The 18,491-nt window shown below is 54.5% G+C and overlaps 7 protein-coding genes across 7 annotated transcripts; 3 read left to right on the top strand and 4 right to left on the bottom strand.

Moving 5' to 3' along the window:
• Positions 1-107: 107 nt before the first annotated feature.
• On the bottom strand, positions 108-2,114 carry PG997_000843 (uncharacterized protein; the record flags this gene model as incomplete). Its single annotated transcript, XM_066805158.1, has 2 exons — positions 108-1,817; positions 2,046-2,114. The coding sequence occupies 2 exons, from the start codon at positions 2,112-2,114 to the stop codon at positions 108-110; spliced, it is 1,779 nt and encodes a 592-aa protein (XP_066674931.1).
• A 306-nt stretch (positions 2,115-2,420) lies between these two features.
• PG997_000842 (uncharacterized protein) lies at positions 2,421-3,506 on the bottom strand (the record flags this gene model as incomplete). Its single annotated transcript, XM_066805157.1, has 2 exons — positions 2,421-3,124; positions 3,395-3,506. The coding sequence occupies 2 exons, from the start codon at positions 3,504-3,506 to the stop codon at positions 2,421-2,423; spliced, it is 816 nt and encodes a 271-aa protein (XP_066674930.1).
• Positions 3,507-4,330: 824 nt separating this feature from the next.
• Positions 4,331-7,655, bottom strand: PG997_000841 (uncharacterized protein; the record flags this gene model as incomplete). Its single annotated transcript, XM_066805156.1, has 7 exons — positions 4,331-4,519; positions 4,571-6,516; positions 6,573-6,907; positions 6,963-7,252; positions 7,306-7,349; positions 7,428-7,441; positions 7,504-7,655. The coding sequence occupies 7 exons, from the start codon at positions 7,653-7,655 to the stop codon at positions 4,331-4,333; spliced, it is 2,970 nt and encodes a 989-aa protein (XP_066674929.1).
• A 1,137-nt stretch (positions 7,656-8,792) lies between these two features.
• On the top strand, positions 8,793-9,860 carry PG997_000840 (Arginine-hydroxylase NDUFAF5; the record flags this gene model as incomplete). Its single annotated transcript, XM_066805155.1, has 1 exon — positions 8,793-9,860. One exon carries the CDS (start codon positions 8,793-8,795, stop codon positions 9,858-9,860), a length of 1,068 nt encoding a protein of 355 aa, XP_066674928.1.
• An 869-nt stretch (positions 9,861-10,729) lies between these two features.
• Positions 10,730-12,426, top strand: PG997_000839 (uncharacterized protein; the record flags this gene model as incomplete). Its single annotated transcript, XM_066805154.1, has 3 exons — positions 10,730-11,053; positions 11,172-11,831; positions 11,917-12,426. 3 exons carry the CDS (start codon positions 10,730-10,732, stop codon positions 12,424-12,426), a joined length of 1,494 nt encoding a protein of 497 aa, XP_066674927.1.
• A 1,299-nt stretch (positions 12,427-13,725) lies between these two features.
• PG997_000838 (uncharacterized protein) lies at positions 13,726-14,368 on the top strand (the record flags this gene model as incomplete). The annotated part of the gene is made up of 2 exons (XM_066805153.1): positions 13,726-13,816; positions 13,974-14,368. The coding sequence occupies 2 exons, from the start codon at positions 13,726-13,728 to the stop codon at positions 14,366-14,368; spliced, it is 486 nt and encodes a 161-aa protein (XP_066674926.1).
• Positions 14,369-14,590: 222 nt separating this feature from the next.
• On the bottom strand, positions 14,591-17,687 carry PG997_000837 (uncharacterized protein; the record flags this gene model as incomplete). Its single annotated transcript, XM_066805152.1, has 5 exons — positions 14,591-14,833; positions 14,913-15,217; positions 15,314-16,549; positions 16,632-17,047; positions 17,428-17,687. The coding sequence occupies 5 exons, from the start codon at positions 17,685-17,687 to the stop codon at positions 14,591-14,593; spliced, it is 2,460 nt and encodes an 819-aa protein (XP_066674925.1).
• Between the last annotated feature and the right edge of the window lie 804 nt (positions 17,688-18,491).

The raw sequence follows: 18,491 nt of genomic DNA, 5'->3' as shown, positions 1-18,491 counted from the left end.
CTGGTCTTAATTGGGTACAACTTGATTCCACACCGCGTATGTTCGCTATCAATACAACAGAAGTGTCACTTTAAACTCCAAGCTGTTTGGTTCAGGCAGTGCAGATATCACGCGCATCGGAAGCTTTCCGCCTTTGTAACATCCCCCTTCCCATCGTACCTAGCACGCTTCGGGTACTTGCACAGCACCCGCTGCATGCTTCTAGCGGAACCAGCACCATCGTCGTCACCCAGAGGAGGGGAATTCGCCACCATCGTCCGAGCAGCAGCCGTTGCCGGCAGGACCTCAGGCGCCTTCCCCTCCTCAACCCACGCCCTCAAGGCGCCGACGAGCCCCTCCGGCCGGAACCCGACCCCGCCGGCGCCGCAGTGGCCGACGCCGGGCGCCTCGAAGAAGCGCAGGTAGTCGTCGACGTTGTTGGCGGGGTCCCGGGCCACGACGGACTCGTAGTACGTCCGCGTCTGCGCGTAGGGGATCGCCTCGTCGGCGAGGCCGTGCCACAGGAGCATCTTGGCCCCCGACGCCCGCAGCTCCGACAGGTCCGCGTCGCCCGTGCCGATGGCGGATCCGTACCACTGTCGCGACGTGCGCAGGGCCCGCTTCAGGCTCGCGACCGTGAGGGTCGTCTCGTCGACGGGCTGGTGCGTCCGGTGGACGAAGTACTGTAGCCATTGCATCGAGGGCCCCAAAGCCGCCGACTTGCACTTGGGCGTGTTGGACTTGAAATCGCACGTGGTGCGGAGATAGTTGAAGGACCCCTCCATGGCGGCTTGGTGGCCCAGCCCCGGCCAGATGAGCGTGCGCTCTCCTCCTTTCCCGTCGGTCTCGTACCAGCCCTCCCAGACGGCCTGGGCTACCTGCGCGCCCTTTTCGGTGAGTTTCAGTTTCTTGCCGCCAGCACCTTCGTCCTCGCAGACGAATTCCTCACCGGCCAGCTTCCGCGGATCGAAGCTCGCCGCGCACAGCCCCGTCTCCGAGATGACGCCGTCCTCGACGCCGTCCAACCCGTCGCAATGAAGCAGGGCGCGGCGCGAGAACTCGTGCAGCTCGCACGCGGGCGGCACGTAGCCGACCTCCGCCATGACGGCGTGCGGGTACAGCGCCGCGACCGTGAAGCTGTCCCAGTAGATCGCCGGGGCGCCCGCAAGGTACCCGTCGTAAAGCTGGGGCCAGCGCTGCGCCAGCATGGCGGCCTGGCGCCCGCCCGTCGAGCAGCCCGCGTAGTAGGCCTTGTCGGGCCGCTTGCCGTAAAAGGTCGCCGCGACGTGCTTGCCGACGACGGCGGCGTCGCGCAGGGCGACGCTCGCAAAGTTCTGCAGCGCGTACAGGTCCACGTTGCCCTCGCCCGCGAGCGCCCACGTCGCCGGGTCCCCGAAGTTCTGCGTCGTGTGGCCCCCGTCCGTGCTCACGACGGCGTAGCCCTCGGACACGGCGGCGGCGTGGCTCCAGATCCAGTGGCCCGTCTGAAAGCCGCCACCGCCGACGCTCAGCAGGACGTTGTTCCACGGGAGGCCGCCGCCGCCGTCGTCCTTGTTTGGCGGCGGTAGGGGCAGCCAGACGTAGGTGTGGATGCGGTCGTGCTGGCCCGGGTGTGTGTGCGCCACCGTGACGTTGCAGAAGGCCTGCGGCGGCGTGCCGGCGGTGTGGTCCTTGTTGGAGGCGGTGTCGAAGCCCGGCGGCGTCGGGATGCTGTAGTTGGCGACGACGTGGGCCTCGACGGCGAGCAACTCGGCGCCCGTCAGGGTCGGGAAGGTGAAGGACGCGGGCTCGCACGTGGCGAGTCGGGGAGGCCGCCGCCGCCAAACCCGAAGCCCAGACTGCGGGCGAGGAAGTCCATGATCAATGAAGATATGGCCAGCCCCTAATTATTTGAATATGGAGGTAAGAGTAGCCAGGGATTGTTAGAGGGTTCCTGATGAGATTGGGATGGGAAAGAAGGCCATATCGACTGTTGGGAGGAAAGGGACGTGTATTTATGTTTCGAAGGCGTCGAACATGTGGATAAACAATGCATCGTGAACTCCACCCCATCCTTGCAATCGTACCTGCATTCCCGTCTTGAGTAAGTACGTGTTTACTTGGCGGTGAAACGCCAACCCGTTCTGGAGCTGCATCGCACGTACAATCGCCTGAACATATAAAGTCGAGTTTGCATGTAGATTCGGCTAGTAATCGAATGGTGGTTTGGTTTGCATCAGTTGATTCTATGTACATAAACTAGGGACCCAGCTTCAGGCGTCCGAAACGTATACAGAAGAAGCTTCCGGTGTTGGGTCGATGCCACGATCCCAGAACAATCATTACAATAGATAATTCTTCCGGCCCCGCCAGTGCAATTTGGGCGTTTCATACAGAGACCAAATCTCGAGCCTTTCTCTTTCCTTTTCTTTCTGCTTTTCCCTCTTCTCCCACAAGTTTAGTTACATGACCTTCTGATGTTTGGGCTTCTCCCACTTAGCGGCTCCGGCGCTGGTATCGCGTGTCGTAGCCGTCTGGTCATGGACAAAGACCAACAGTCTAGCCATCTCCTCCAGGTTGAGTCGTTGGCTCTCGATGATGCCCTCTTGGGAATTCAGCAGCCCCTGTTGAATCTGGACGAGCTTCAAGGCATCCTCCAGAGACTCCTGCAGCTTGCGGCTCCTCTCCCATAGCTCACCGGTTGTGGCGGCGCATAGATGTAGCGTTTCCAAGTCCGTTGCTGGCTTGTGTTGTCGGAGAAAGGTGACATACGATGATGGCATAGCATCCTCGACGCTTCGTCTGATATGGGCCCAGAGACCCAAAAGGCTGAGTCTCATCGTAATGAAGGGGTTGGCGGTAGACTGTCCACCCGCGGAGGAGACGGCAGGGTTGGAACCGGGCACCTCGCTTGCAGCGACCATGCCGGGCACGGGGGTGTGCACCCAGTTGCACAGCGTCAGGATCTTGGGCCGCTGGGGATCGGGGCAATACATGTTGCCGATCATGGCCGCCGTGGCAGAAGACTCTACAGTCGTGGAAGCCTCGGGCGGCGTTGTGACGGTAGGTGGTGCCGTGGTGGTCTCGGACGGCGGCAACACGAACACAGTCGTAGTCGAGTACACTGTTTTCCGCTTCTGCAGCGAGCCATCACTGATATCGAGAGCTACAGCAGTGGATTGGTCTGCAATGTGAATAATGTCAGCATCGATCCTTAGGGTCAGGGAAACGATGTGGACGATAAATCCATCACATACCAAGGATATCAGCTGGGATCAAGCTTTGTTCGGCTTCGGTCTCGTCCACGGGATCCGCGGCTTGGCCACCCATTTCCATGAAAATGTAACTGAATCCAACTGTGAATGTGTAATAATCGTCAGCTTGATGCATTGCCTACAGGTTGGTTGGTACCATGACCTGGGGAGGGAAAACATACATATCACGATCACCGTGGCGATGCCGCAGATGACGAGCAACCCGACCCAGGCCGCCTTGTGCCGGCCCCGTTTGACCTTGTCCTCGACTGCTTGGTACTTGTCCCGCAGCATGTTGGCGTGGTTCCCCCCTCTGGCGTTCTACGTGCGTACAAACAGCAGCTGTATGGGTGGGTGGGCGAAGGAAGAACTGGAATCTGTACTCGATTGGAGAGGTGCGAGAGCAAAGCAGATGGAATGCCAACTCCCAAATCCAGTGGAGTCACTGTTGTTTGTGACAAATACTTGACAGTGGTACAGGCGAGGTGACTACCCGACAGCAATGTGCGGTCAAGGGCCACTGGGATAATCGATCATACGAGTCAAGCTGCAAGAATGTGGTAGCACCTCATTCATTGACCAGTTGGTGTAGCAAACTTCAATGCTGCGAAAGACAATCGCATAGATGAGGTCGACTCTATCAGGTCCCACCTTGGGTGTTGATGTTGTTGTTGTGGTTGTTACTTTAAGTACTCAGGTGGGAGGGGGACACCAATCCAGAACATGGATACTTGAGAAGTGGTCATTGTTGGAACAATAAACACGCCCCCTTCACATGGACCTGGCCTGACTCAACTCGATCGTCTCCAGTTCAGACTCACCCATACAAATTCGGTACCCAGACATCACATCACGTATCACAAACCATCACCACCATTGGGAAAACACGAGATCCAGACATGTGGCCCGTTGCCGTCAACAAGACGAACTGGACTGTTCGAACAATCTGTCTGCATCAACTTCAAACACTTATGTACCCTACCCTACCCTAACCTCAGAACGCCAGTCGCTGTGGCTGTGGGAAAGCAGTAAGAAGCCGGGGTCGGATCTCTCCTATTAGTAAAACATGGCTTTTGTCCATCCATCTTTGTTCAGCCCCCCATATGTTCAAGAGTATCCTATGTGACCATGACGTTGCTAAACATATCCGAGATATCCTGCTTGGTCGGTCCTTCGTGGAGCTCCGGTACTATCGACACTCCCGCGGCCAGCCTCTCCTCCATCATCTTCAGCATTACCGGAGGCACGCTCTCATCAGTGGCGCGAATCGTCAATCGAATCATCTGGTTGAAAAATGCCACGTTAGTCTGGGAGCCCACGTAACCGATCATGGGAGAGGGAGCGTCATGTCAACTTACCTGTGATGTATAGTTGGGTTCCAGTCTCAACAGACAACCAAACTTGCCGCCTTCAGAAGTGTGCAAAACACTGGCACCCACCAGGTTCTTGTTGTTTGGGTCAACACCGTCCAGCACACCCCATCGGAAGCCTTGTACTGTCTTTCGGATGAAGCTCTCGCTGATTTCCCTCTCGTCCTTGTTTCCGGACAGGCCAAAGATCTGCTGGGCCTCTCGCGGTGCGCCTCCTATCTGCTTCCACCTCCTGAAGAAGTCATCTGCGGCAAGTTCCGCCGGGTCCATGAACTTGTGGGCAGTGAGCGGCAGCTTCAGCGTCAAGGCTTGAAGGGCGCCCGCAAGATAACTGATTCGAATAGTCGGTGCTTTTTCAAACACCCGTTTGCATTCAAACATGATGACTTGTCGTGTCTGGCCCCCATGGCTAATGCTGCTGTCGGGCATTGCCTTGATATCCCACGTGAGGTTGGCCTTCTCGCTTTCGTGAAGATCCAGAGTGGTTGTGAAGCCGCTGACGGTGGCTGGCGTCTTATTAGTGAAATAGAGAATGATACAAGCCATTTGTCCTCTGTATTCAGATCGGACACCGACTTGTATTTGCCCGTCTTCGAATAAGATACCATCAGCTCGAAGCAATAGCTTATAGAATCCTTGCTCCCAGCCTGGCGACAAATGCGCAGCACTGGCTAGGTTGGGAACCTTGAGCAGTTTCTGCTCGTTAGGACCAGCGTTCATATCCAATCCTACAAGATCGTCACTGGCATGGCCATTGGCGCCACCATTGGCCGAACCGTTCATGGGTCCGTTGGTGCTAAATGTCCTCTTCAGTCCGGAGTTCTTGGCCATGTTGAGTTCTGCCGAATCCGCATTCGCCGACTTGCCTCCGACAACCCATGTACGCTTATCACTAGTGTTAGCATGCTTCTGGTGCAGTCGGGACAGCAATGCGGACTGTCGTTCGGGGAAAGGTGGCATTTCGTCGCAGACCGTTCGCAGCAGGTCGTCTGTGGGCATGCTAGCAAGCGACAAGTATTCGCAAGCTCTTTGCTGCAGCTCCGAGTCCAGTGTATGGCTGTAGACGTCAAACACGTGGACAAGTTGCGGTTTGATCTCAGGGAAGAGATTCACGAATTTGACGAAAGACGAAAGGATCATGGCTCGTGTACTGGAGGAGCAGGCCGGCAGTTTGGTCTGCAAGGCCAGGAACTGCTCGACAGGGCTGCACCCCGGTTCTTCCGCAATCAAATGGCCAAACTCTCCAAGGATATATGCCCCTATTTTGACCAATGTCTCGTGACAATGGTCCTGCTTGACGTGCTGAAGGGTGTTTTGAGCTGCGTAGACCTGGAGTTCTTCGTTGTTTGTCACAATCTGGATGACTCGTTGCCAGACCTCATCGCTCAGGTGATCGCCAGCCACGGCGACTAAGCGTAAGGACACATTGATGTACCACTGGATGTCCGTGGCGTATTTTTCTGTGAGGATGGCAATCTTCAGGGCCATTTCCTCACGGATGGCGAAGTCGGCATTTTGTAGGTAGTGCAAGAGTTCCGACACGATGGGCCCGGAGTTGGTCGAATCGCACATACTATATAGCAAGTCAAGACCTTTCCTGCGCACACTGATGTCTCGGTCTTTTAGAGATCCAAGAATGACATCTTGGTGCTGCTTAATCGGCTCGAGATCTTCAGCACGGGCTGCCAAATGGGTCATGGCCTCCAGGCCAAGGTACCGCACATTGGTCTCCCTAGAGGTAATGAAGCGGCCCAGGCGCGTCGAGATTTGCCTCATCAAAGCGTGCTCGGTGTCGAGATGAATGATGAGGTCGATGGCTTCGAAGAGAACGGCATTCTGCGCGTTGTTTTGCTGGACATTCTTGTTGGTCTCCATGGCCAAGTTCAAGATCTTCTGTAGAGATTCCCTTATCATACCGCGAACATGGCTGTCCTCTGCAAGAAGTCTGAGCTCAGTATCCGTCAAGTTGTCGGGGCAAATAAAAGCTTACCGGAAGGAGGGAAATATTGCAGCAGGCGCAGAAGTTTGATCTGTATCCAGGGGCAAGGTACTTTGTAGTAAAGGTAGTCTGGCGAGACTTCACCGTCGATAAGTATCCGCTTCAGTCTCGACGCCGCCTTGACGTAAGCCCCCTTGTATTGTTCCAGGTTGTCTTGGGCAACGGTCATGACCAGAGAGGTGATTGAGAGAGCTACTCCAAGATCCTGGTCATCCATTAAGGAGATGATTCGCTCCGCCCATTGCGGTTGAATGATATCCGGGTGCTTGCGGTACAGGCGCAACAACGTCAACGCCGCTTTCTTCTTCACAAAAGCTTTCGATGTCCTTTTCGACACGTTAGTACACATGTGCAACGTAAGCGCGGATATCCTTGACTTACGGCGAGATTAACAGTCTGTGGACCTCGCTACTCAAGGCCTCACCCATCTCCCTACCTCCGACATTGGCGATCGCATGGAGAGCCAGACAGTTGAACAGCTCGTTGTGGTCAAGCAGATCTTTCCTTATACTGTTGACTACCAAGTGCAGCAGCTCATGCTTCTCGTGTAGGAAGAGGGTCATCGCAAGATAACCAATCTGCTTCTCCGAGTATTTGTTGGCCGAGATTAGGTTTACGGCTTCGAGGTGCCCGAAATCGACGTTCCAGCCGAGTATGTAAATATAAAGCAACTACATCGATGGGTTAGTCAAGCAATAGTTGGGCGCCGGAAGGGCAGACATACCTTGCAGACGTATTTCTTCTTGTGGTAGCCGCTTAAGCTGCCATCTGCGAGACCTCGTTGTCAATACTCTTCATCTTCAGGCGCATGTACAACGCCAGGTCAGGACTCGTGCGAAGACAAACCTTTGAACTTTTGCCTATATGACACAGCCAGTTAGTATTTTAGACCCTAGTCGCATCATCTTGACGCCCAACGCACCGAATGTTGGCCAACTCCTTGTTGATCCGTTTCTCTTCCAGTTCCCGAGCTCGCGCATTTCTCAGGTCGGCAATGAACTGGACGAGGCCGCGCATATTCGAGTTGCTGCTGCTCGATCGGCCGAGGAAGCCGGCAGCTGCTGAGGAAGCCATGATGTCGTCGCTAGGGTACCCCTATATGCTGTGCTACCATGAATTCTCTCGGGGGGGATCGGTTCGTGTCGGGATGTCGTAATTAATGTACAGGGCGTAGGGTGGTTCAGAAAGCGCGCGCTCTTGCTTGCGGCTATCTTTCCAGGTATCGATTATTCACAGAACATGGTCTCGCGATCAGGCGTTGGTGTCGCTCGGGGGTTCGCGGTTCGGCGGCTGAGGAGGTTGAGGTTGATGATAGACCGGGGGTCGAGGGGTCCCGTCGACTTTCGGGAGCAGCTAAGGTTAATGTTAACAACGACCAAGTGGGATGCGCTAAGGTCGCGGGCCTTGTTGGTATGGGTATATTCCTAGGCGTGTTTTCGCCCAAGTGAATTGAGATGCAGGGCCCCTGGCTCCGGCGCTGGGTGCTGTTCACGAAAAGATTGGAGCAATACAGAAGCCCAGCCAGCTAGGGATCGATGGGCTCTCGGTTGAATTGAAGGGGTGGGTTGGATTTACGGATGGGTAGCAGTAGCAGCAGCAACAGCAGCATAGAACGCGGTAGGCTCAATTTAGAGTGGTTGTCCCTCCTTCACCCGTGTTGATCACCCACTCACTCGGCGTCCGTCCTGTTTGTCTGGCTGACTGACTGACTGGCCGGCTGTCTCTCTGTCTATTTGTCTTACCAGTCAGTGCGCCACCAATGGCTTCGTTTCATTATTAATTGGCCTAGGAAAGCATAAGCAGAGCAGCGTTCAGGCGCATTGCAAACGAAAAACTTCCAGAACACTAGGCGCCTTGCCCGGGTTGATCAGTTGTGGCGGCAAAAGTGCCTGTTCATTGGCCTGGCAAATTATGACAGAAGGTAGCAGTAGGGGATGCACAGGTCTATTCGGGCTAATTGGTCTCCACCTGCCTATGCCCAGCACGTATCATCAAAGCTTGACTGGGTGCATCCCACTGGGAGGTTTAGAGGCTCAGCTCCAGGCTAGCTCATGTCTTGTACGGTCGGCCTCGACGTCACGCCCTTCGAAACGCCCATCTACAACTTTGCACATTGCCGGCCTGTGAGCTCCCACAAAGCTCCCGTCTTACGACTCCAGGCGCTCTATATCGCGCCAGAATGTGAATTGGCCCTCCAATTGACCCGGGACAATGCATTGGACGGTCTCGCGCCTCCAGCTCTTGCGGGCAGCCAAGGGAGCAAGAGCTGCTAGCTGCTGGTCGTCTGGAGCTCGACGGTCATACGCCTTTACCACAGCCGGGCCCCCCGTTCACGAAGTTTTCAACACGCGGACGAAATGGCTGCAGAAAGAACGCGCCGCCTCCAATCTCGAGGACAGTCGAACCGCTGATTACTTGAAAGATGAAGTCGCCATCCGCCTTTGCGAGAGACTGCTGGACATCAAGCGCAGCTACCCGCGCGTACTCGACGTGGGCGCCAACTCGTGCAATGTTGCCCGCGCCCTGACAGCTCCAAACCCCGACTCAGACCCAAACATGCCGGAGTCAGATCCGTTGGTTACAAAGATCGAACATCTGACAGCTGCGGAGTCGTCGGAAACGATGCTCTACCGCGACGTCGAGGAGCCCTTCAACCAACAGATCAATATGACCCGCGAGGTTTTGGCCAGCCAAGAGACACTGCCCTACGAGGCCAACACGTTTGATCTTGTTCTGAGCTCTCTGAGTTTGCACTGGATAAACGACCTTCCCGGCATGCTGTCACAGATCAACAATATACTTAAACCGGACTGCGCCTTCATGGGTGCCATGTTTGGAGGTGATACCCTATTCGAGTTGCGGACTTCGTTGCAGCTGGCGGAGCAAGAGCGTAGGGGCGGAATATCGCCCCACGTCTCGCCACTTGCCGATACTCGCGATTGTGGCGGTCTGCTACAGCGAGCGGGCTTCAAAATGGTCGGTGTAGATGTCGATGACATCATTGTCGACTATCCCGATTCCTTTGCCCTCATGCAGGACCTGCAAGCCATGGGCGAGAGCAACGCGGTCCTGGGCCGAGAGATGGGCGCGATCCAGCGGGACGTGCTCCTGGCTGCCGATGCCATCTATCGTGAACTTCACGGCAATGAAGACAGCACCGTGCCCGCAACGTTTCGAATGATCTATATGATCGGCTGGAAAGAATCAGAGGACCAAGCCCAGCCATTGCCCAGAGGTAGCGGCCAAATCAACCTCAAAGATGTATTGGAGAACAAATAGAGAGCCAGCGAATATCACGTATCAACAGGTAGTTTCGTCCATGTGCACGAAGGGTGAACAAGGCTAATATATGGGGACGCAAGTGCACCTGTTACGAGCCAAGGCGTCTGGAAATTTTCTTTTTCTGGTCAGATGTTCCTCGTTCTACCATCGTCTCCCCTTGGCTGCTGCAACGGTCGACGTGAACAATATGCACCACCGAGGTTTTGTGGGGTTTCGGTGCGTTCTAGCGCGGATGTGCCGGGGAGGCGATGCAATCTACGGGAAAAGATGCCATCTTTACTTTCCACCTCTCATTACCGAGCGACGGGCACCCTTTTGGGCTTTTTGGGCGCCACGGGGGTAGCCGCGGTTGGGATGCCAAGCAGCAGGATTCGCAGTTTCCAGAGCCATTCAGACGTCGCATCATAAATGCCGATACGCTTATCTTACGCTACCGGGGTGGGTGGCTTACAAGCCTTACAGCCAAGGGCCATCCACTTTTTCGCTTAAGGTCGTAGCCATCGAGCGTCGTCGGCACCACCTGCAGTACGTAAATTGGGGCCGACGACCGGCCAGCCGAATCGAATCCTGTCGCTGTGTCAGGACGACTCGGTCACTTGGGATGAGCTCGCCACGCTCGCGTTCTCCTGCACGCTCGCGTTCTCTTTCTCGGTTTAATGCCACCCCGTGGCCCAACCCACCGCATTGTGGGCTGGCTTGGCCCAACCATGGGAAACGCGAGTGTAAAAAAAGATGGAGTTTGAAGACCGAAGGAAAAAATCCACACCCCAGTGGCAGGCTATTATTTAGGAATGGCTCGCTCCGATCCATTCTAGTTCGGTGTGCCCTCTTTCTCACCATCCAGAATTCAAGCAGGCAGTGACAAGATGGGGATAATCAACGAGAAAGATGACGAACGTTCGCCGCCCAAAATCATCGAGACGGCGGCGCCCCACGGTCCGGGTGGGCCAGGCACGTCCATCCGCTCAGACCTGCCCGACGACACGGACGGCGAGTCTATACCACCGCTTCCCAGCCGAGACGACGGGGCCCTGAGGTCCTCGAGGACCTGGGAGCGAGGCAGCTACATACCACGAGCATCGGAGGATCTCCGTAGGGTCGCCTCCAATGCCCTCACCCAGGTTGCCACGCGCCTAACAACGCGGGACCTACCCGAGCCGCCGCCTCCACCGGACGGCGGCCATAAGGCTGTAAGTCATCTAATCTACCCCATATGCACACGCGCGCGGGTGTGCCAAGAAAGGCGCCGAGATGGCGCCTAAGTCAGTGGATTTCCTATGCGGGAGTGCTAACGTGAGATCCGTATAGTGGACACAAGTCGCCTGCGGTTGGCTCGTTATTTTTACGACCTGGGGCTACGTCAACTCCTTTGGCGCCTTCCAGACGCACTACACGCTGACCATGGACAACACACCCTCCCAGATCTCCTGGATCGGCTCCGTCCAGACGTTCCTGACTCTCATAATCGGCGCCTTCTCCGGCCGCTTGCTGGACGCCGGCCTGTTCCTACCCACCTTCCTGGTCGGCGCCGTGCTCCAGGTCCTCGGCATGTTCCTCATGAGCATTTCGACGAGCTACTGGAGCCTGATGCTGACCCAGGGCATCCTCACCGGCATTGGTGGCGGAATCTTCTTTACCCCGTCCCTGGCCCTGGTGGCCACCTACTTCAAAGACCGCCGTGCCCTTGCCGTGGGCCTGGCGACGACGGGTAACTCGGCCGGCGGCATAATCTACCCCGTCGTCGTACGCCAGCTTATTCCCACGCTGGGCTTTGGCTGGACTGCTAGGGTTTGGGCCTTTATTAATCTGGGCTGCCTAGCTGTCGTTTTTGCCTTCATGCGGCCGCGACTCCCGCCGCGGAAGTCGGGTCCTTTGATTGATGTTAGTGCCTTCAAGGAGGTCGTTTATGTAGGCTTTGTTGCCGGCTTATTCTGTCTAATGTGGGCCAACTACTACGCTTTCTATTATGTACGTATTACCCACCTAGGCATCCCTCCATTTGCCTTATTCCCCCTCCGAGCCATTGAATATCTCGCTAACACGCCACAAACAGATTGCTTCGTATGGCAACGAAGTTCTGGGTCTCGATTATTCCAAGGCCTCGATCCTCGTCATCATCCTTAATGGCGCCGGGATGCCGTTCCGCGTGATCCCGCCGCTGGTGGCCGACCGCATCGGCCCGATCAACGTGCTGATCCCGGTGGCCTTTTTCTGGACCATTGTGACGTGGTGCTGGTTCGCCGTGGGGAGCGTGACGCAGTACTACGTCTTCACCGTCTTCTACGGCATCTCGGCGGGCGCCTTCCAGTGCCTCATCCCCACCACCGTCGCCAGCATCACCGAGCGCCTCGACATGGTCGGCACCCGCCTCGGCATGGCCTTCGCCGTGGTCTCATTCGCGTCGCTCACGGGCCCGCCCATCGGCGGCGCCCTCCAGGGCGCCATGGGCGGCAGCTACACGGGGGCCCATGCCTGGGCCGCCGCCGTCACGACGCTGTCCATGGTCATGTTCGGCTTCGCCCGGTTCCACTTGTCGGGCTGGCAGGTTGCGAAGAAGTGTTAATGTTTTTTTCCATTAGTGAGCGTATGTGCGTGTTATGATGTGCGGCTGAATAATGATGTATGGGATATAGACGGAAATTGTGTTAGCTTTGGCGGATTCCCTCAATTACGAACGATACGACCTTAAACTTATTTGTATTTAAAAACAAATATTATATAAATGAGTAATATATGAAAATGTATTTTAACTTCTTATCAGGTCGAATAAGTATTGATGATCTTCCTTTTTGTCCTTGAAATCTCGTGTTAGGCACTTGGAGGAGATTGGTGAGTAAGCACCTACATACTCAGGTATATATGTAGGTACTTATACAGCACTGTGCTTTGGCAGGTGGGAAGCCCCTGGGATTTCAAGGTGTGTGTGCGGGCTATAATAGAAACATGGTCCACGATACAGTTCTGCGTAAGCTGACACCCCAATAAATGCCCGAGTTGATACACCATGTTTCCATGTCAGATCAGCTGAGTTGGCGGGGGACACTGAACTATTTTCCTGTGGGCTACTATGTACAACACGGCACGGATAACAGCCATTTCGGCTTGAGGTCAGCATAACCCCAAGTTGAGCCACTATGCACCGCGTTGCTCCGGACTCGGACTACTTACAAGTATTACTGCTACTGGTACTTGCGATCAGACTCCACGGTTTGCCAGGCCCAATGTTGCTGTATCGAAGAGCGACCATAACTATATATATATATATATCTTTGCGAGAATGTAGTAGTGACTGACTCAGCAATTGCTTGGTCGCCGTTGTCGTCCCATCGAGGGGTGGCCTCTGATAAGCGCTGACACATACCACGGAAAAGGCGATCTTGTTACATCCCTCCTTTACTAAGAAAATGTGTCACATGGTCCTCCAGATTAGGAATAACAAGAAATACCGACTTGTACCCAATTGGTCTTTTCCCCTTCTTATTCGGCATGCTGGCGAAAGCATTGCTGCTCGGTTGCGGCACACATTGGTGCTGTCCACCCGAGACAAGCCAACCCCATCCGGTTACACGAAACGTGCAGCAGCAAGCTCTGGTAGACCGTACGACAGGACTGTCTATTACTCCTCACGAACCCGTTGCGGCCTGCTGCTTGCAGCTGCCTAATGATTGAATAAAATGGCAAATGCCCCCTTTCTCCCTTCCTCTCATTTGTGCTCACAATAGAAGCAGACCATGACTCCATTTCACCTGGATAATACTAGAAACAGACGCCTATTCCTGTTGTATCGCTAGTCGGGTTAAGGGTAACGACAGAAATCTATACGTTATCCCAGGATCATGTGCGATGGGGAAATAATCAACACATGCCTCTGGGCCCGATACCCATAATAGTCTGCTGCAAGACGGAACAAATCGGCGCCGGGGTGATTCAGAGTCTCAAGCCAGAGTACGACGGTGCGTTTTCTTGTGTTACCATCATGCGTCTACAAAAGAAGGGGGCGAGAGTCGTACCGTGGAAGAATCATGAGAGAAAAAGGAGCTACACACATACACACACACACCCTTACATGAGAACTGAGACCAACCGTTGCCCCTTTTTCTCCCTATACAGTAGTCCACTTCATCCTCGACGCCGAAAACGCGAGCCGCGAGATCGCCAGCGTTCTGCGCGGCGAAGCGCCTCCCACGCCGAGCAGCAGCTTGGGAAGCCGAAGATACGGCACGAGCGAAGCGCTGCAGCCAAGGGCGGTCGTGTTCGGCGGCGCCTGCGAGGACGGGCTTATCGAGACTATAGGCGAGGAGATATTGCTGACTAGCAGGATCGGCGGTTGCAAATCGACCACAGGAACGAAGGTACCGCTCCTCAAGGCGAACCAGGCGGCCGCGATGCCACCGCTGGGCCCGGAGTACGGGAGGAAGATCGTACAGCGAGTTAAGGCGTGCCTGCGGAGACTGGAGGAGGAAGGCAGGTTTGACGGGACGCATGGAGAGGTTTACCTATACTGAGAGAGATGGCGGGACCGTTTGAATACGGCGTATCAATATATTTGACGAGAGTGGTATATATGAACTTTTTAAACCCCTACAGAACAAAACCCCTATGCATGCACACAACAGAGAATTGTTTCTTTTGTTACACTCACATTGCCGCTCCCAATCCACCAGCATACACGCAGGCTATGCAATTAATGCCGCCTCGCCACCAAGATTTTACTCATATAGCTACACTCAAATGAAATTCTCATTGAAATCGATGCCCCACAGGTCGTTCAAATTCGTGCCGAGTAAGTCGAGATTGTAGTCAGGGTTGGGTCCGAAAACTTGGCTCGACTGGCTCGGATCAGCCATGGGCATGAGCCATCCAGGCATTGACGCGGACGAGAGAGTAGGCGTTGCCGCAACGGTAGTAGAGGCCATTCCCAGGGAAGAGCTCAGCGGGGACGCCCCGTAGATGGAAGAAGGCGTATTTGGCTAGATATTTCACGGATTAGTGTCATTCTATTTTTATTTATTTTCACGTGGATGGGGTTTGAAGTTTTAAGTGCCGTACCTTGGGCCCATTATAGGACTCTGGACCGCTGGGCGGCTGACTGGTATCTACCGTCTGGTAAGCCAGAAGCTTGTAGTGAAGGCTGATAAACCGTTCCGCCGATGACGCTTTAGCAGCATCCGGGGTTTTGATGCCCAAGTGTGTCTCCAACAATCCTATCCCGGCACACAGGGACGAATAACCCCAAGGGTCGTTGTTGCCGACCCGAAGTATTCGATCTTCTTTCATCGCCACGCACTTCTCCATGAGTCGGATTGTATCATTCGAATTCGCCACAATAAGCCCGAGTGATTCTGAAACGTTGACTATTAGCAAAAATGGTAGGCAATCAACTTAGACGAAGGTGATAGATAGGGGTATATAGGTTGGGGGCTTGTGGCCGTCTCCCGCACAATACTAACCTTTGGGTTGGAGAAGCGAAACGTGAGCCAAGTTCATTGCCGCATTCGACGCATCGTCTCGCAGGAAATATAATGCCCTCATCCCTTGCTGAAAGAGACGGTCATGCATGAGAACAAGGTCTCGGGCTGCATTATAGTAGAAATACTCAGCCACTTGGTACTTCGAGTTGAACTGGCGGAGCTTCAGAAAAGGTTGGTGCAGTGGAATGAGATACTGTCGCAGCTGTAAATGAAGCAACGTGTATCCGAGGATGGGCTGAGAAACGGCATCCGCGTCTTTCGTTAACTGGTCCAACGGAGGCAGCGAATCAATCTCTTGGAGAACCAAGTCGCGATACTTGGTGGCTTGGTCCCAGTCCCAATGCGGAGTAGGTCCAGACAGGACCTGACTAAGTTCCAGGCGTAGCTGTAAGCTTTGTCGGCTGATGTGCTGATAGGAGGCGAACGTGTACTTGTCTGCGGGACGTGATGCCGGGAGCGACTCTGAATCCTCATCGAAGGCACCGTCCTCTATATTTCGGGGTGCCCTGGCCTGGATGTCCAGCTGACTCAGCATGGTGGGGAGACCTTGCTCGAAGGAGGATTGGATGTCAAACTCCATCATGGTGGCCCAGAGGCGCCTCCTCATCTCACTGTAAAAGGGGGTGATTTTGGTGGAGACGGAGTCTGGGTCACGGTGAAGGCCAACCGAGATGCCGTTAGCCACCAAAGCAGCCGACGATGCCCACTGTCTCTTTTTCTTGATGACGTTGATTCTCCTGGCGACGTGCAGGAGACATATGATCTGATAGTGGATGAGTTTGCGGTGTTTCTGGCTTTGTTTATCTAGCCAAACATCACAAGCCTTGATCCACCTCTCCGCGGTCTGATACGAGCTCGACTTGACACCGACAAACTTGGCCGCATGCTCATCTAGAGAGTTTGATATCGATAGTATAGCGAGAACCAGAGCAGTGAAAGCAGCGTATCTTGGGGTAGTAGGGTCCCAGAAGCTGTTGTACTCGCGCCAAAAGGAGGGAATATGGAGAATTCGATGAAGTTGCTCGAAATGGTCCAAGTACTTGTTGACGAGCAGGTCGACTTCCGTCTTTGGGGGCAACAGAGCTTCGAGTGACGCATCGGGCTCCAAGAACCGCTTGTCACGGTCCTCCTTGCGCTTCACTCGATCTTTACTCTGTATGTTCAGTGGCCTTAACCACTGATTCGCTGTCTCCTTCATGAACGGCATCAATCCATCTACGAGGACATAACGTTAGCTTTGGTTCTTGAATACGCCATGTTCGGCCGGGGAAGGAAGACAACAACAGAAAATCCTTACGTAGTTGATAGAAAGAGGACCAGGAGTTGTGTGGACCGAAGTAACGCGCTTTGAACTGGTTACCCTTCACAAATTGGCATTCCAGACCGTCAGAGGGTTCGTTGGCACAACCAGGTGGCGCTTCGACCGCAGCCGCCGGGCTTCCCTTGAGCCCATCTCGCAACGTCGATGGGGAGGCTACAGTCGTGCCATCCAGCGATGTCTGCTTTGATAGGGCGTTCCGGAGTTGGGACACTTCGAGCTCGAGCCTTTTAATCCTGTCATGGTCCCGAGCAGCGTCTCTGAGGACAGAGGGCTCGATATCCCGACGGGGATGAGAGCTGTCGCCGGGGTGTAAAGACACAAGGCCATGGTCTGATAGAAGGGCCGAGGATGCTCTATCAGATACCGCACCATCTCCACGGGGGCGGGCCTCACTATACCAGATTGTCAGTTTATATAATCAACCATGATATTTTGAGTGGCTAAGTCAAGGGAACTCTCGTAACAGGTACGCGCTATAGCCAGTAAGCGATGTAGGATGACAGCATGCGCCACCAAAACGAAGTCGATGTGGTTGCTAAACTTCGTGAGCATGGCAAGGCGTCTTTGGTAGACCACCAATGCACAGTCCGACCTGGAGGGGGTTGTAGGAAACATATCGCCGAGCAAGTGCGACTTCGGCCGAGCACCTACACGAGCCTGGGCCATTTGTGTAGGTGCATGTATATATATAAACCCGACGAGCCGGGTAGCACAAGAAGGTTTCATGCAAGCAGTGGTTTATTGCAACACACACGCAGAAAGTTCCACTTACTAAGTACATCGTTCGGGGGTGCCCGACTTGACACAACGGTCGCAGGGAAGTTCTCTTGAGCAAGACAACTTGCGGCGGCGGCACTCTAGACACGACAGACGGACCCGCTGCCGTTTGCGCGGCGGGTGACCAGCAGCTGAATCATCATGAGAGTGCGAGCCCTCGTCGTTGTGATCGTCATCGTGTCTGCCCTCTTGGTGGAGCGGATGGGTGATCTTTTCCGGTGCTGCCGCCGTGGTGTCTGCCGTTGTGTCCACCATGGTGGTTACTGATGATGAGGTTGGTCTATCTCGGGCGGGTGGCCAACCCGGAGCAGCAGCACAACTAAACGAAGCTAGCCAAGATAGTTGATTCGGAGATCAGAGATTGATAAGATTACTCGAGCTGAGTTTACAATGGGCCGAGACACGGATGGGCGGTGATTCCACGGGGGGACCTTTGCTGACTTTGAAGGTATCCGGAGCAATAGGGAAAACTCACGCTCGGAGATGTCGGAAGTCCGAGCATGGGCGAAAATCCCGCGAGCTGACAAACCCAAGGATTCAACCAACACTACCGCTACCCGCCTACCAACGCACGCGTCAAATGGCATTTCGCAGTGACTCATTCGCTTACTCTGGTCAGGGTTTCTCGGAGTAAATGGAAACTGAGCCGAGTGCAGATGTTAAATAATTTGATGAATTGTTGGTTGTTGACTGTTGCGACTTTAATGCATCGCTCCTGCCATTGAAAATAGGATGGCTAACACCTACAGCGTGGATTGTTCTGCAATAAGACTTACGACCCAACAGAAGCGCAACATCGAATGACAGCAAATAGAAAGGGGGAAAGGTATGAGTGCTGGAAACCCAATCAGATCACCGCAGTATAGGTAGATTCGGGTAAAAATATATTTTTACGAGTATAGGTAGGCAAGTTAGTCGGGAAAGTTCCATGTATACTTGGATTGAATCTCTGGGTTTGGGAAGACAGCCTGGAGGTTAGCTGCCACAGCTTTGGCAACAAGGTTTACTGTTTCCTTGCAATGGAATGATGCTCTGGCCTATAGCGAGCCGCGTAGACAC

The sequence above is a fragment of the Apiospora hydei genome (assembly GCF_038363865.1).
Source record: "Apiospora hydei strain CBS 114990 chromosome Unknown utg000002l_segment0_segment0, whole genome shotgun sequence".
Taxonomy (NCBI): Eukaryota; Fungi; Ascomycota; class Sordariomycetes; order Amphisphaeriales; family Apiosporaceae; genus Apiospora; species Apiospora hydei.
Note: the sequence above shows the minus strand (reverse complement) of the source record. Positions and strands in the feature narration are given on the sequence as shown.